Source organism: Aquarana catesbeiana, linkage group LG06, assembly GCF_042186555.1.
Source record: "Aquarana catesbeiana isolate 2022-GZ linkage group LG06, ASM4218655v1, whole genome shotgun sequence".
NCBI lineage: Eukaryota > Metazoa > Chordata > Amphibia > Anura > Ranidae > Aquarana > Aquarana catesbeiana.
Window position 1 is genome coordinate 49,965,968 of NC_133329.1, and position 16,793 is coordinate 49,982,760.

The 16,793-nt window shown below is 41.6% G+C and overlaps 1 protein-coding gene across 1 annotated transcript in view; it reads left to right on the forward strand.

The window, feature by feature from the left end:
- Positions 1 to 16,570, forward strand: part of LOC141148388 (up-regulator of cell proliferation-like) — a 79,436-nt gene extending 62,866 nt beyond the window's left edge. The window contains exon 2 of the mRNA XM_073635834.1: positions 10,361 to 16,570. Within this exon, the coding sequence (XP_073491935.1) occupies positions 10,405 to 15,096 (4,692 nt within the window). The 5' untranslated portion in view covers positions 10,361 to 10,404 and the 3' untranslated portion in view covers positions 15,097 to 16,570. The remainder of the gene's footprint in view (positions 1 to 10,360) is intronic.
- Positions 16,571 to 16,793: the final 223 nt, after the last annotated feature.

Sequence of the window (16,793 nt, forward strand, 5' to 3'; positions counted from 1 at the left end):
CAATGTATGCGTTTTGGAGGTGCAACCCCTTCCTCAATAATAAAGTAGATGAGAGGAAGGGGTTGCACCCACAAAACATGTCCCTTGATCCCCCATGATGGCAGCTAGCACATGTTGAAATTCGGAAAATTTGGCTTTTCCAGCGGTGACATCACTCCATCTGAATGCTATATCAAACACAGTTTGTAAATACTCTGTCTGATATTGCCTTCAATTTCTATAAAAGTTGAACTTTGTAAGTTCCAGATTTGTGTATTTCTTGTTGCTTTTAAACATGCCTGTTTTACCTTAAAAGGAAATTTCTACTTTTATTAATGTAGCGCTGGTAGATTTTCTAATCTACCGCTTATAGGTAAATTTAATGGGTCACCTGTACTGTACATATTTGACATTCAATTTATTGTTAGATTAGCCTCTGTTCTAGTTTGGCTGTGTTGCGTGCAGTTCCGCATTCTGCCTGTGGGTGTCGTTGTCTCCATGGGTCGGTGTTGGAAAGCAACAAGCTAAAGTATATGAGTGCTCTTCTGTCCCGTAGACAACTCGGCGGAGGTGGTCCTCCGGGTTGCATTCTGGGAGAGGGTATTTATGGGACAGACGCCATGTTTCTAGAGTTCTTTTACCTCATGGCCCTCCTGGCCTGAAGGTATGTGTTAGTGAGTTCTACCTCGCAGCCCTCCGGGCTGGAGGGTTGCGTCGCTGCAGCCGCGTGGGTAGGCCCAGAAGCCTGTCTGGGGCCTGCTATCGCCGGGATGGTCCTGTGTTGTCTGTCCTGCGGGAAGAAGCCGGACAATTGGGAGGATCCAGGGGAGGACCCATCTTGGAAGGGACCATGCAAGGCTGGTCTTAAGAGGGGCCTGGTGACTCACTTGGAGGATGCATCTTAAGCTAATCTACCGCACAAGTACTGCCTAAAGGTTCTGGTACTGTGTTTGCTGTTCATCGAAAACTACTACATCCTGTGGCAGAGGATCGTGCAGTATTGTTCTACCCAAGTCTGTGGCAGAGACTTTTGTTCGTGCTACGTTCCGGTTGCTAGGTTAGTGAGAGAGACCTATCCGGACGGGCAAAGATTCAATCCTGAATTGAGGATACATTCACCCCTAAGATTTCAATTTCTTATTGCTACACCAAGAAAAGGTATTTGAACTTCCCTGCAACTCTTCTTCTACCTCTTTCCTGCTACTTCTTCCAGTTATCTCCCATTAAAGCATTGGAAAAGTGCCCAATGACTGGTGCCTATATTGACCGATAATAAGCTCAACGTGGACTCTAAGTTTGGTGTTGGTGAAATTTCAGGTAAAAAGGTGACGGTAATAGCCCGCTTTAAATCAGCAGCTTCACCATGAGTTAGTGCTACATGTGGGTGCGTCGTCCGGGATTGTTTGCCGTTACCCTAAGCAGCCCTGGGAAGTTTTTCACTGAGAGTCTATGTTAAAAGAAGTTTCTGGACTTTGTCACTTTTGCCAGGAAAAGAAGGGGTTAAATTGCAGGATTACATTTCTGGCTGCGTAGGCTGCGGGTGAGAAGTAAAAGCCCGGGAGCTACGTGATCAGAAGAACAAGTAAGAGGAGCCACAGCTACTTGTTACCGCGTGGGACGTGTGTGTGTGTGTTTGGCGCCAAAGGAGAAGAGAGGCCTTGTGATCATGCTGAGAGGATCAGAGTGCAGCCATATCTTCTTTTCCATTGGTACCATCAACTATGGGGTCCAAGATGTTCCCTACAAGTACCACTGAGGGTGCTATGCTGACCGGAACCCTGCTGACAGATACCGGCATTCGTTTGAAGCCGCAGGGGGGTTTGTACTATACACTGTTGGAGATATTGAAGGGCTGGGCATGCTTTGCCACAAGAGTGAAGGACTGGCCGTACATCTCCGTCTATTTGTCCAATGTTTGCAGTGCGGAGAATATTTGTTCACAGTGGAGCAACTTACCATGTCGCCCCATGCTTATCGTGTGGATTGGGCTACAGGAATTGCCACAGTAGAAACTACTGCCATTACTGTTGGAGATCAACAGGCCGTGATCTCGTCTGCTACCGTGAGTGCTTTCGAGGGAGATGTTGCTGTTACCGCTTCATCAGCGGATATCACCTTTATTTCCACGTCTACTACACCTATCCCCGTTGCACCTGCTTCAAGGAAGGTGGGATATGTGAAGGCTTCCCACGGCCAGGGTCGAGGCCTACCCCAGAGACTACCAGAGCCGGAGAAATACATGGATCCGGAGAAGTCCATATCAGGAACGGGTGAGAGATCAAAGGGGAACATATCTGGGACTCTTTGTAAATATTTGCCAGCGGAAGAGTTGAGAGACTCAGAGACAGAATCTATGTCAAATCTCTCTGGTGATGATGATTTGTTTGAGACAATGTCACAGAAACTATTGTGGGCCCAGGGTGAAGATGTTGCTTCTGCCCTTACTTTTTCAGAATGGATGGCCATGGATTCTGGGAAGACATCACCTTGTGTGGAGCCGCACAGTACTACCAAAGAGACATTGTCTAAAGTTGCTAGTTTGCTTGAGTTTGAGCCGATGCTTGTCGGATCTATGGTACGCAAATCACCAAATTCTTGTGTGCCTCCTGGTTTGGGGAAAAACAGAACTTTGCCTAGACTTGCCCGTTTACAGAGAGTGCTCACCAAATGAGTTGCCACAGAATATGGTCTGAAATTACCCTACGTTACTCAGGACATTATGCAGGAAATTGAGGCCAACCGAGAACAGTGGTACCGTGAAGCTGTTTGGGACTATCTGTCTGTGCCAAAACCTTTCCGGAGAGCTGGATGTTCTACTGCTATGGATGAACGTTTCAATGGATGTTTGCTGCATTGGAACTATGGTAGGCACATCTATGCTGATAAAGTGGTCATTTGCAGACCCGGAAAAGATGACATTGTTTATTTTATCACCACCATGGATAAACAGGGGAAGAAACTGACATTGCCAGATCCCCGGTTTTATTGGTGATTATGCTGCCTTTTGTTTGCTAAAAGAGAAGAGAACTTTGGGGTATATAGGTAGATAGTGTTAGTGTTTAGAGATCTCCGTGATCAAGGGGTTTTGTTTGCTTCAGCGCTTCTATACCTAAAAGACTTTTTGCTACCTGGAATTCCTTTATCGAACGGGATGGATCTTTCAAGTTACTTTAGTTCATTTTCATTAGAAGGAAAATATGTGGGGAAGAGAGTGTCATTCTTTTGTGGAATGAGGCTTTGCTTCTGAATCGTTTAGTGATGCTATTGTACTATTTTGTGTGTGTTTAACTCTGTTTCTTTCAGGAACAACCAGATCTCCTATCAAGCTGTTAGGCTTTTCAGCTAGGTAAATAGTGGGGTTTTGTGACATGACTAATGTGATTTCTTTTGCTGAATATGTTGATGTATAAATGTTGAAACTGTAACATTTCTATATTGTCTCTTTTTCTTCCTCATCCAAGTTTTTTTAAGTTCAAATACCTACTCTTAGGCTTGGGAGTCATATTTTGCCAGATGTTGAGGACAACATCTATTGTAGTGGGGGGAGTATGTAGCGCTGGTAGTCTACCGCTTATAGGTAAATTTAATGGGTCACCTGTACTGTACATAGTTCAGATTCAATCTATTTTTAGATTAGCCTCTTCCAGTTTGGCTGTGTTGCGTGCATTTCCGCATTCTGCCTGTGGGTGTCGTTGTCGCCATGGGTCGGTGTTGGAAAGCAACAAGCTAAAGTATATGAGTGCTCTTCTGTCCCGTAGACAACTCGGCAGAGGTGGTCCTCCGGGTTGCCTTCTGGGGGAGGGTATTTATGGGACTGACGCCATGTTTCTAGAGTTCTTTTACCAGCGATTAGTTTAGTTTAGTTCTTTTCCAGCGATGTCGGCACCCGAGACCGAACCGTCCCTCGATCCTCGGGTGCTGCTGCCGCCATTCTCAGTGAGGGAATCAGGAAGTGAAGCGTTGCGGCTTCACTGCCCGGTTCCCTACTGCGCATGCGCGAGACGCTCTGCACGTCTACACTGGTCCCCATTGTGTTGTGGGAACTGTGTATTTCCCACAACACAATGGGGGTGGGCGGGCATTTTGTGGCAAGCTGCGACTAGCTATTCCCGGAAGTGGGTGCAGATACCTGTATTATACATCTGCACCCCCCTCCCCCCTTAAAGGTGCCAATTGTGACACCAGAGGGGGGGAGGAATCCGATGAGCAGAATCTCCACTTTAGGGTGGAACTCCGCTTTAATGTGACCTAAAAATTTGTTATACAACAAACATGTTGGTTTGTTTTAAAAAACTTTTATAAATGCACATGTGATTTTGCTTGTATTAAAAAGATTGATAATCAACAATGTGTGGCTTCTTCTTTCAATGCTCATAAACATTTTTTGTGGTAAAATTGGTGTTTTCAGTGACAATGGGGGTTATTTCCTAAGGGCAAATCCACTTTGCACTACAAGTGCAGTTTCAGTGCAGGCTCAAGTGCACTTGTAGTGCAAAGTGTCTTTGCCTTTAGTAAATAACAACCAACAGTGCTTTATAATTTTACAGACTCACGCCATTTTCTTGACTCCCCAAATTTCAGTCTTGGTCAGCTAAAAGAAACACAAGCAGTAAATGTAAGCAAATATTTGTTCAGTTTAAAAAAAATGTATTTAAAAAATGTCTCAGACATTGTCTGGCATATTGATGGCCCCCCTACCCGCAAAGTATTCCATGTATCTTATACGGACCTCGCGGACACTCAGGGGGGGCAAGCCAGGATGGCCAGCTTCAAGCGCCGTGAGGGTTGGTTCATTGAGATTAATTCCGGCTTCAGGCCCAACTGAGCCGGCATAGTTTTCTCCGTAAAAAGTTGTGGAGAACACAGCAAGCCAGGATGATGTGATTGAGTTTATACTCCGCCATGTGTATCGGTGTAAGAAATAGGCGGAACCGGCTAGCCATTATTCCAAACGTGTTCTCCACCACTCTTCTGGCTCTGGCCAGCGGGTAATTAAAAACCCTCTGGTCCGGGGTGAGTGTCCTCATAGGGAATGGCCGCATAAGATGGTCCCCCAACGCAAACGCTTCATCCACAACGAAGACGAATGGGAGTCCTTCCGCATTGTCTTCTGGAGGTGGCAAGTCCAAGCTGCCATTCTGGAGACTCCTGTAGAACTCCGTGTGGGCGATGACTCCACCATCTGACATCCGGTCATTCTTCCCCACGTCCACATACAGGAACTCGTAAGTAGCCGACACCACCGCCAACATCACAATACTATTGAACCCCTTGTAGTTGTAATAGTATGACCCCGAGTCAGGTGGCGGGACGATGTGGACGTGTTTCCCATCAAGAACGCGGTGACGTATGACGAGTCGAGAAAATTGAAGTTCAATAGCCAGATCGGCTCTTCTGCTTGATTCCTAGCATGTGTGAAACTTTGTGCATCGGAATTATGTACACACGATCGGAATTTCCGACAACGGATTTTGTTGTCGGAAAATTTGAGATCCAGATCTCAAATTTTGTGTGACGGAAATTGTCCCATGGAGCCTATACATGGTTGGAATTTCCAACAACAAGCTCCCATCGAACATTTCCTGTCTGAAAATCCGATCGTGTGTACGTGACATATGAATGTCTCCATTTTTCTGCTTCACCAAAGTCAGCTTAAATAAACTTCAGCGAGTAGTAAGTAAACTAACCCCACTATAAGAAACTGACTGGTAGCTGAAAAAGGAGAAAAACTGGTACCTTGGGGCTGAGCTGAGTTCATGCATGCCCCCCCCCCTTTTCTCTCTTTCTCCTCCAGTATGTGCTCAGGTATGTGTTCATTAACTCTCCCAATGTCCCATGCTAATAGCAATTCCTCTCTCCCCTCCACCCCCTTCTGCGATCAGCTTCCTCTCCCCCTCCTCTATTCCTCCCGGGACACAAGTAGGTGTAGTTGTTCCTCCTTTACTCTTCTCTCCCACCCACAGTCAGCTGCCATGTTACCTTCTCCTTCTGTCTGTGACTCGAGATTTCCCCTCTCTTCCTATTCATGCAATGGCTGTACAAGTAATGGGGTTTGCAGTTGTCACTGGGAAAGGAAGGTATACAGAGCAATAAAAACATTGTCACAGGTTATTCAATTTCTCCACAATACTAAAAAAATGTGTTTTTCTTTTAGTCTGTTCCTCTGTTGGATACATTTCCAATTCCTTTTTGGCAGTGAGTGAAAATCTCGTCATTAGACATACAAAAGCCAATAAGAACCTGACAGAGGTTCTAACCTTTCCTCAATCCATTCAAAACCACATTAAGAGATCTGGTTGGAGTTGCACTTTAGGGCTAGTTTACACCAGTGTTACTCTCTGAAGAGCAATTCACTCTGAAGAGCCTCCTCACCAACTATTTTAACTCCTTATACCCTGCACTAGCATGCCACAACTGTGTGCAATTCATGTAGTTGTGGGGTGTCCCCCCAATCAGTTGAATGGATTGCGTTCAGTGGGTGGTATTGCCCAGTGAATGCAAAAGTGGGGATCGTTTTTGCAGTGCTGCAATGCGAAGCATCACGACCGTGCCATATGAACGTCTTCCTTCACTGCCTTTGCAGTAGAGCTGCACGATTAATCGTGAAGAATCATTATCGCGATTTTTTACCCGTTGCGATCTTGAAAAACGTATTTCCCAATTCTTTCTATGCAGAGAATTCTCTGCTCTGCTAAAGCCGACAGCCATCAAAAGAAAGGAAAAAAAAAAAGGGCAGTCTGCCAAGAATCACAACATTGTTTAGCAGTGGAACCTAAGTAGAGACATTGGGGGTCATTTACGAAAGGCAAATCCACTTTGCACTGAAAGTGCACTTGTAAGTGCAGTCGCTCTAAATCTAAAGGGTAGATCTGAAATGAGGGGAAGCTCTACTGATTTTATCATCCAATCATGTGCAGCTAAAATGCTGTTTTTTATTTTCCTTGCATGTCCCCCTCGGGTCTACAGTGACTTTACTTCCAAGTGCACTTGCAGTGCAAAGTGGATTTTCCATTAGTAAATAACCCCCATTGCAACAATTTGACCTTTAGATCAAAGGAATACACTTTGATGTGAAAATGAGGGAAGTTTAATCACTTAAACACTAAACCTTATTCTGACATTTGTTGGTTTCAAGTTAAAATCATTTTTTTTTTTTGCTAGAAAATTACTTAGAACCCCCAAACATTATATATATATATTTTTTAGTAGAGACCCTAGAGAATAAAATGGTGGTTGTTGCAATATTTTATGTCACACTGTATTTGCGCAGCAGTTGTTCAAATGCAATCTTTTGGGAAAAAATTACACTTTAATGAATTAAAAGAAAAAAAAACTAACCAGTAAAGTTAGCCCAATTTTTTTGTATAATGTGAAAGATTTTATGCCGCGAGAATCGTGAGAGAATAGTGATCTTTTTATTCTAAGTAAAAAAAATTGTGATTCTCATTTTGGCCTGAATCGTGCAGCCCTACTTTGTAGCAAATGGGGGAGCAGTTGGGGTGGTAAATATGCAGATCAACAACCCATTTTTGCTGCCCCCAAAAAAGGCCTTAGGGCTCTGCACACCCTTCCTTAAATTTAAAGTTAAATCTTTTTGCATTTCCCTTTCCTATTTCCTCACCAATTACATTTTTTGAAATAAAACCTTTCTGTATTCACTCCACACCTTATTTTAGTCCCAGTGACAGTAGCTGGGTCTCTGTGCTTCTCATTGCAATTCAGGAAGATCATGGCTGGTAAGAGGGGCAGACAGGGTCCTGTACATAGTTTCCTGAAAACATCACAGCACCCTATCACCTTACTCCTCTCAAGACCCTTCAGAACTGATGCAAGCGGTGGGCTGACATTTGGGAAGAGGTATGCAAATATCAAACTGCCGTAACATGGTTGTAAAGGTTGAAGGTTTTTAACCTTCATATATTCTATACATGAAGGTAAAAAACCTTCAATATTCAGCTCCCCCGGTCCCCTAATACTTACCTAACCCCAATCCTGACCCAGCCATGTGTGCAAGACCCGAGGCTCCCCCAGGGAATCACCCTTCTGATTGGCTGAGATGCAATGCCAATCACAGCCAGTGAGACGGGATCGGGGGAGGGGCTAAGCCACACTCTCTGTATCTTATGGACGCAGAGAGCCGTCTCAGCAAGCCACTTGCCCCCACAGCAAGTGGCTTGCTATAATGGGCACTCGGCAAGGGGAAATGGGCCCAGAGCGCTGGCAGGGGACCCGAGAAGGGAAGCATCAGAGCTGCTCTGTACAAAACCACTACACAGAGCCATGGGCATCTGCAAGTAGGGGCAAGGGGGGCGATTGCCCCCCCTAGAATCATCAAGATTGTGTTGGTGTTGCAGTTGCACTGTGTGTTGAAGTGTCCACCACGGCCGCCGCTGACTTTTTTCTAGCTCCACTACTCTGCTGGCTATCCTGACAGTGACACTGACACTGTCCTCCGCTCAGCAGCTCAGCCGTTCTGCGCTCCTCCTCAGTGATTGGCCACCTGCCTGTGTGTGTAGTGTGTAAAGATTCGCCCACTCAAGTGCAGTCAGTGGCCGAGCCACCCAGTGATATGCTGCAGTGCCAGTGCCTAGGCAACATAAGAACCCCCAGGAACCACAGGTAACAGCAGCCAGTTAGGAGGATTTTTATAAACTAGAGAATGTACATCTTTTTGTATTGCAATACATCTGTTATGGCCATATTTTAATCTTGATGAAAACAGCTATACAGACTGTATAGCTGTTTTCATCAAGGTCAAAATATGGCCAGAACAGATGTATTGCAATACAAAAAGATGTACATGCTCTAGTTTATAAAAATCCTCCTAACTGGCTGATGTTACCTGTGGTTCCTGGGGGTTATAAAAAGATGTACATTCTCTATGCTGGAAAGGTATAAGTGTTATACAAGACAAAAGAGATCATATTCAGCTCCACATTGTATTGAAATTTGCTCAGGCCAGGCGTGCGTACCAGTCCATATAAATATAGCCTAGAGAATGTACATCCTTTTTATATTGCAAATTTGCAATGTATTTGCAATGTATAGCAAAATACATGATCTTTTATGAACAAGGGGCCGAGCATGGGTGTCCATAAAATTATGCCCCCCCCGTAAAAAAGTCCTGCGGACGCCCATGCACAGAGCAGGTAAGTATAACATGATTGTTATTTTTTTTTAGATAAAATGTTCCGTTTACAATCACTTTGATATCAGGATGACAGTCTGGAGGAGTGGACATCCCTATGTAGGTTTTATTTGCATGCAGACCTCCCCAAATAACATCCACATGTGATGCTGGACCTCCATGATCAAAAAAACTAAAATCCAAAGAATGAAAGGGGTGGGACAGTCATTCAGGTTTAATGCTTATTGTGAGAAGCTCACAGTGTGCAGTGAAATCAAAATAAGCAATTTCAGTAATGCTATGTTTAGGGGCATAAGTAGAAATCACAATACCGTTTATGTAGATATTGATGTCCCATCATTAGCAGGTGGTCTATACTATAACCCTATTATAATTCCTTTAACACAGGGGATCAAAGGAGGGCAGCTTATAATGCGCTCATATAGGACCCCAGTTATAACCTCCATCATATGTGACTGTGTAATTTGAACACAAAGTATAGCCATTCAGTCCGAATATGTCACTCCATGGACCTCAGGTGGAGACAGGGCTGCTTTGAGGTTCAAATTTCTCCTTGAAAGACAATGTTATGTCAAGCCTGTGATATGTTCCCTAGTCGGGGAGTTTGTGCTAGTGCTCATCTAGAAGTAAATAAACTTGGCCAGTTAGATAAATATGGAGAAAAGTAAACAGCTCTCAATCCCAAAACCAGCAATCAGAGGTCTCTCTTATTCAGATATCTTCAGACATACATGAGATGCTCAGTGCCCTTCCATGGACTGCTATGGTTGCATAGTTCCCAACTATCCCTGATTTGGAGAAATGTCCCTCTGTCCCTCTCCCCCCCCTCATTTGTCCCTCATTTTGGTCTGATCCATATAGTTGTATATAAAATGAACTTTTTATCTTTCAAAATGTGTTTCCCAGTGCTAAAACTTTCATCCAATTTCTAAACTGATGCATTTGTACATTTCAAAAGTCAGTATAAAGGAATAATATTGGTAAACAGAGCCCTTGTAGAATTAATTAACTTTTTTTGGTAAATTCTCCTTTAAGAGGGTGTGGCAGAGGGTGTGTCCTATGCCTACATACGTTTGTTAGTAGGTGTCCCTCATTCCCATCTCCAAATGTTGGGAGGTATGTGGTTGTAGAAGCGTTCTTGACTATGCTGTATTTTCCAGCTGATTAAAACTTTGCATGTAGACTGACTGGTAATGTAGAAACTTGTAAAGTTAAGAATGTCTTTTCTTACAGAGCTCCATAGAAGAAGAACTACCTTACTTCATCTAGCAGAGAAAATGAACATGGAGCCTTACCTGACTACAAAATTGACTCTGATGGAAATCCTGAGTATTGGCTCTGAGAATGTACATGACAAACCACCAAAAAATGTAGAGGATCTTCCCTGGAATTACTTAAGGAAACTCATGGCCTTAAACAGGACTGCAAGAGACATTGAGAAAGACCAGTCTGCTGATGACAATTTAGACAATAGTGGGGATGATGATGATGTTGACAGCCTATTTAATACTTCAGATGATAATTCATCTGCCTCCATTCACCCCCTGGATGTCTTGTGTTCCCTCCTGCATTGCTCAGACAGTTTTCTCCAACAAGAGATTGTAACCAAATTGTCCATGTGCCAATTTGCTGTCCCTCTGCTGCTCCCTACTGGTGACGGGTCACACTGCACCCTCATGCTTTGGGCAATGAGAGACATAGTGAAGAAGTGGAGACCTCAGTCATTAGCGGACAGTAAAGGGTTCAGAGAAGAAAATGTGGTGAATACTTCCATACCAATCTTCTCTTATGCCAGATTGGGAAAAAACAAATTATCAAAATCTAAAACCCTGAACCAAGTTCTTAATCCAGCTCAGCTACATAATAACTTCTTCATACATGACAATATGGATGGAGGAAACATTGAGAGGAAAATATCTGATGGACTGGTAGAAGTTTCCTGGTATTTTCCCTGTGGTAAGTCTGATGTTTTCCCAGAACCCATCGCAGTCACCAACCTACGAGGAGACCTGGAGACCAACTGGGACCAGTTCACATTCCTGACAAGAATTTCATCAGCTGTGTTTATATTCATTGAGGATATTTCTGAGAGAGAATTCAGTTTGTTATCATCCTGCCCAACCACTGACACCCAGTATTACTTCATTGTTACTCCCGGTCCTGGCAAAACTGTAAGTACACAGACAAAGATGGCCCTTCTAGAATTAATGCCAGTGCTAAAGTTGAAAAAACCAAATTTGATAATACATGCAGGCACTGCAAATGAGGCAGAATTTGTAACAAAAATAGAAAGTACTATAACTAAGTTCCTAAACAGTAAGCCAGAAGAAAATAAAATGAGAGACTTTGAGGAAGAAACTCATGGATTGAACATCCAAGTGGATGAGAATATTACTGAATGTCAGAAGGCCAGGGAACATGCCAGGAAAATTACAGAAGAAATAACAAATGTGTCTGAGTACAAAAAGAACACTATGAAGTTACAGGGAGATCTCTGGAGACAGTTATCTAAACTAGAAAAGGAACTTTGCAGAATGACAAAGCAAGATGGTAAAGACACACAACAATATCAAGATGACCTGATAAAGAAACGCATTTCATTACATGAGGAACAATATAACCATGATCTGCCCCATGGTTTAATGCTCTTTATTGATGCAATCACCCATTTATCTGAGACTGAGAAACAATATTTTCTGAAATGGATGAAATTTGAACTGGATTCAATCGCTAGAAATCATCTTTCTAAACTACAAGCTGAATACAAAGAAAATTGTAACAATATCTTAGATAATAAGGAAAAGCTCAGACAGATAGACCAGGAAATCTCTGACAGTTCTTTAGGAATTGAACATTTCCTACGTGAGATGGGACAGTTTTATGAAGCAGAATGTTCCATGGTTCAAGAAAATAAAATAAAAAAAATACAAAGACAATTTACTAGATTGCCAGGAATTGCTGCTGATCTTTTGTTGAATGGTTTCCCATTGGAGCTGATAGATGGAGATGCCTCCAACATTCCCCTACGGTGGATAACTGATGTCCTTAGTGAGCTGGACAGCAGAAGAGGGGGGGAATGCAGAATGAGAGTGATCACTGTGCTGGGAGTGCAGAGTACAGGAAAATCCACTCTTCTCAACACCATGTTTGGTCTGCAGTTCCCGGTGGCCAGTGGACGATGCACACGAGGAGCCTTCATGACTCTTCTTAATGTGAAAGAGAAATTCCAGGAGGAGCTGGGCTGTGACTTCATCCTGATCATTGACACTGAGGGACTGAAAGCTGCAGAGTTGGCTTCCTTGGAGGGCAGTTATGAACATGACAATGAACTGGCCACATTAGTGGTTGGGTTGAGCGATATCGCCATCATCAATATGACCATGGAAAATACAACAGAAATGAAGGATATTTTACAGATTGTGGTCCATGCTTTTCTTAGAATGAAAGAAATAGGAAAGAAACCCAAATGCCAGTTTGTACACCAAAATGTGAGTGATGTGTCCGCTCATGACAAGAACATGAGAGACAGAAAAAAACTTCTGGAACAACTGAATGAAATGACAAAAGTAGCTGCAGAGATGGAAAAGAAAAGTGAAATCAAAACTTTCAGTGATGTGATGGACTACAACCTGGAGAAAGACAACTGGTACATTCCTGGGCTCTGGCTTGGGGTCCCACCAATGGCTCCAGTAAATTCTGGGTACAGTGAACATGTGTGTGAATTGAAAAAGTATTTATTAGAATTAATGACAAACAAAGGATCCCTGCACAGGCCTTTAATCATTCCTGAATTTATAACATGGATAGAAAGTTTATGGAAAGCTGTAAAACATGAAAAATTCATCTTCAGTTTCAGGAACAGTTTGGTGGCTGAAGCTTATAATAAACTGTCTATAGAATACTCACAGTGGGAATGGGAGTTCCGAAAAGCTGTCCATGATTGGCTGATCCGTACCAAGACAAAGATTAGGAATCAGACTGAAGAGAGTCTAAGTGATGACCTTTGCTCTGAATTTAAGAATGAGCTCAACAATTTGTTGTTTAATAGAGAAAGTCAAATGTTGGAATCCCTTAAAAACTACTTTAACAATAAAAACGAAAATGTTCATCTAATAGAACGATACAAACAAGATTTTATTCTGAGCACAAAATTCCTGAAGGAAGAACTGAAAAGGAATTCCCTTGTGAAGTTGGGTGAGGCTGTTTCAATTCAAAAAGGAAAATTCAAGATTCAGAACATACAAACAAATTCCCAGAAATTGATGGAAGGCAAAATCACAGATCTCCTCAAGAGGTGCCGAGAGAAGAAAAAAAAGCTGAACGATGAAGAGTTAAAGAGAGAATTTGAGGAGATGTGGGAGAGGACACTGACTGATCTACAGATAGAGGAATTAAAAACACGCATTGTCAGTAGATCTATGTTTTATCAGCTAATGAATGACATAAGCTATAAAGGATCAGCTGTAAATGAACACTTACTGGGTGTGAAGGACTTGGCAGATATTACACAGACTGATTTCAAGATGGATGAGAAATATATTGAGAGTGGATATTTCAAGGAATTGACAAATACAGTTTTAGATACATTAAGTATTAGGAAGAAAAAAGATAATTTTGACCAAATAAATGATATTGCTTGTTCTCTTATAGATAAATGTAAAACATATATCAGAGAGAAGGTGGAAACTGGAGAGGACTATTGTGACAACTACTGCCTAGAATTACTTCATATGATTACAACAGAGATTTATAAACAGTCCAGTAATCTTCATTTGTCCTCAGAGTTTGAATTGGATATCAAGATTCACATTCTTGGAAAAGCTTCCAGAGATTTTCAGGAGATGCATGATAAATTCATCAGAGAGAACGATCCAAAACTGTGTTTGGAGAAACTAAAGTCTGGATATTTAGAAACATTTATCAGCATATTTCAAGAGAAAGATATTTGTCAGACTAAAGCCAAAGAATTCTGTGAGCGATGTCTAAAACCAGCAATGATGGATCATGTTTTCCACCATCTTGGGCAGAAAATAGTGGATGAGATAGTAAGTTTAGACAAGAAATTCAGCAGTAGAACATTCTTTCAAGAGTTTTTACTTAGAGAGCTGCTGGAAGAAATGTCCTTCCAGAAATATGCAGACTATATGCGAAACTATGAGAAATATACAAAAGCCTGGATACTAAATCACACTGAAACATGTGCAACACCCCAAATCCTAAAACCATTACAAGAAACTCTGCTCTCTTTACTGGTCAAAAGCACAATAGCAGCTCTTAATGACGAAAACTCTCTTAAAAGTTTGTCAGTCTCAGATTTTCTGAAAAGTGTATGTGAGATACTAAAGGAAGAATTAGTGATCCCACAGAATGAGATGCAAACGGTCACTTTCCAGAACACGGCTGATGTTGGACAATTTTCATCTGACATTCAGCTCTTCCTCCGAGATACAGAAACAGAAGTCTTATCAGAGCTGCAATCTATGGATATAAAGTCTGTACTCTCCAGGGTGATGGTGAAGCCTCAGGATGAATTGTTCAGGAAGGTTGTTGGCTGTGGGAAGCAATGTCCATTCTGTAAAGTCCCCTGTGAGGCCGGAGGTGAAAAGCACGAGGAGCACTTTGCAACCATTCATAGACCTAAAGGACTGGGGGGATACAGACGGACTGATACTCAAATCTTAAACTCTGATATATGTAGTGCAGCTGTTGTATCTAATGGTGCATTTCAATGTTCAGATACAGAATGGAAACCACACCCATACAAAGATTATCGTGCATATTATCCAGACTGGTCCATCCAACCAGATCCCAGCATCGAGTCATCAGATTACTGGAAATATATTTTTGTTACGTTTAATGACAAGTTTGCGGAAGAATACAAAGCAAAACCAGCAGAAATACCAGATGGCTGGAAATCCATCACAAAAGAAAAAGCTCTGCAAAACTTAAAGAAAATATTCAATAGCTAAACAGAGAAAACAAATCAACAAACAACATGTAATTCTTCATCCAACTTATTATCTGCAAATCATTTACTAATATTAAAAATAATCTTTCCATTTATTTTCTCTAATTGGAAAAAAATAATTTAAATATTTCCCCCACAACCATGGTCACAGTAATCAGGGTGTTAACAGAATTTATGCTAATCCTCATTCCCCCGATGATATAATGGGCTCATTACTTCTCTCAGAAGATTCCAGAACATCCCAATACATATTACAGGTGATTGTTGTATCCATTGACTATGACATTCCTAGCACTGCACTGGAAATGTTAGAGTTGCTTCACATATGTGATATCTCTCTAGAAATGAACATCTGATTATATGTTTTATTGTACTACAGATTACATTATAATATGACAGAACTTCTATTTAGCTCTCATGTTGATGGATTTCATCATTTGTACTAAAATAGATCATCTCAGAATCTATAGAGCAGAGCTAGGGAAGGTTTTTACAAGAAAGTTTTCTAAAGTACTTGTAATGTATGGGGATTCCCTGGATAGGATCGCTTTCCCCAACATTGGAGTTTTACATATAGAGGGGAATTCATCAACACTGGAGCAGACAGAAACTGGAGCAGCTGTGCATGGCAACCAATTAACTTCTAGCTTTAATTTTTAAAGCTTAACTGAACAAGCTGAAGATAGAAGCTGATTGGCTGTCATGTACAGCTGCTCCAGAATCTGTCTGCTCCCGTTCTGATAAATCCCTCCATAGTGTTTCTGTATATACAGTATGTGTGTGTTACTGTATGGTTACATTCATAGACCTATTGTAAGCTGTTCTTCCAATACAACCTACAGAAATGATTTAGCTCACACTGAGGGGAGTATTTATAAAAAATAATATGCATAGTAATTCACCTAGTGACAGTGCATGTGTATTTATTCTGTGTGAATAGAGGTAATAAACAAATGTCATTGGGCTATTTCCTGTGGCGGACACATTTGTTTATTAATTCAAAACACCAAAAACAAATGTTTTTCATTGATCTTGCAAATACTGGATTTGGCCACTAGAAGGTGCTAAATATTATTGGATTTTCTTATCATAATTAGTGCCATCTAGTGGCCATATGCAGTATTTTCTGTTTTAAATCAATGAAAACATTTATCCCACACAGGAAATAGCCTAATGGCATTTCTTTTATTTTCCCCATTAACACAGAATGAATGGACATTTTCACTGGGCAAATTTCTATGTGTATTTTGTAACCCTGAGTTTTTTGTTTTTTTTTAAATAATGTTTTTGAGTGTATATTCCGTCTATAACCACATCGTCATGTTAATCTCAGTTATATATTCTTCCTATTCTTACTTCATGAATAATTTGGATAAATGAATCTTTTCTCATGATCTTTCTTTTGTTCTACCTAAGATAACAGAATTGTTATATTTTGGAATGATTCAGGGGTAAAGGGTTAGGGGTCGGTAGGTGTAAGTAAATGGTTAGATTAGATTATATTGTCTGTTTAAAGCTGGCCTAGCATCACTTTTTTTTACGTTCAGTACATTATTGGTAATATTTAACCCTTCCAGGTATTTATCACCTCTCTCAGAGATCACAGAACTCCCCCTGACAATATCTTCATCTGTTTGTCTCTTCAGACAGCGCCATCTTTGTTCAGGCATAATCCAGGGTCACTATTTACTGCCAGGG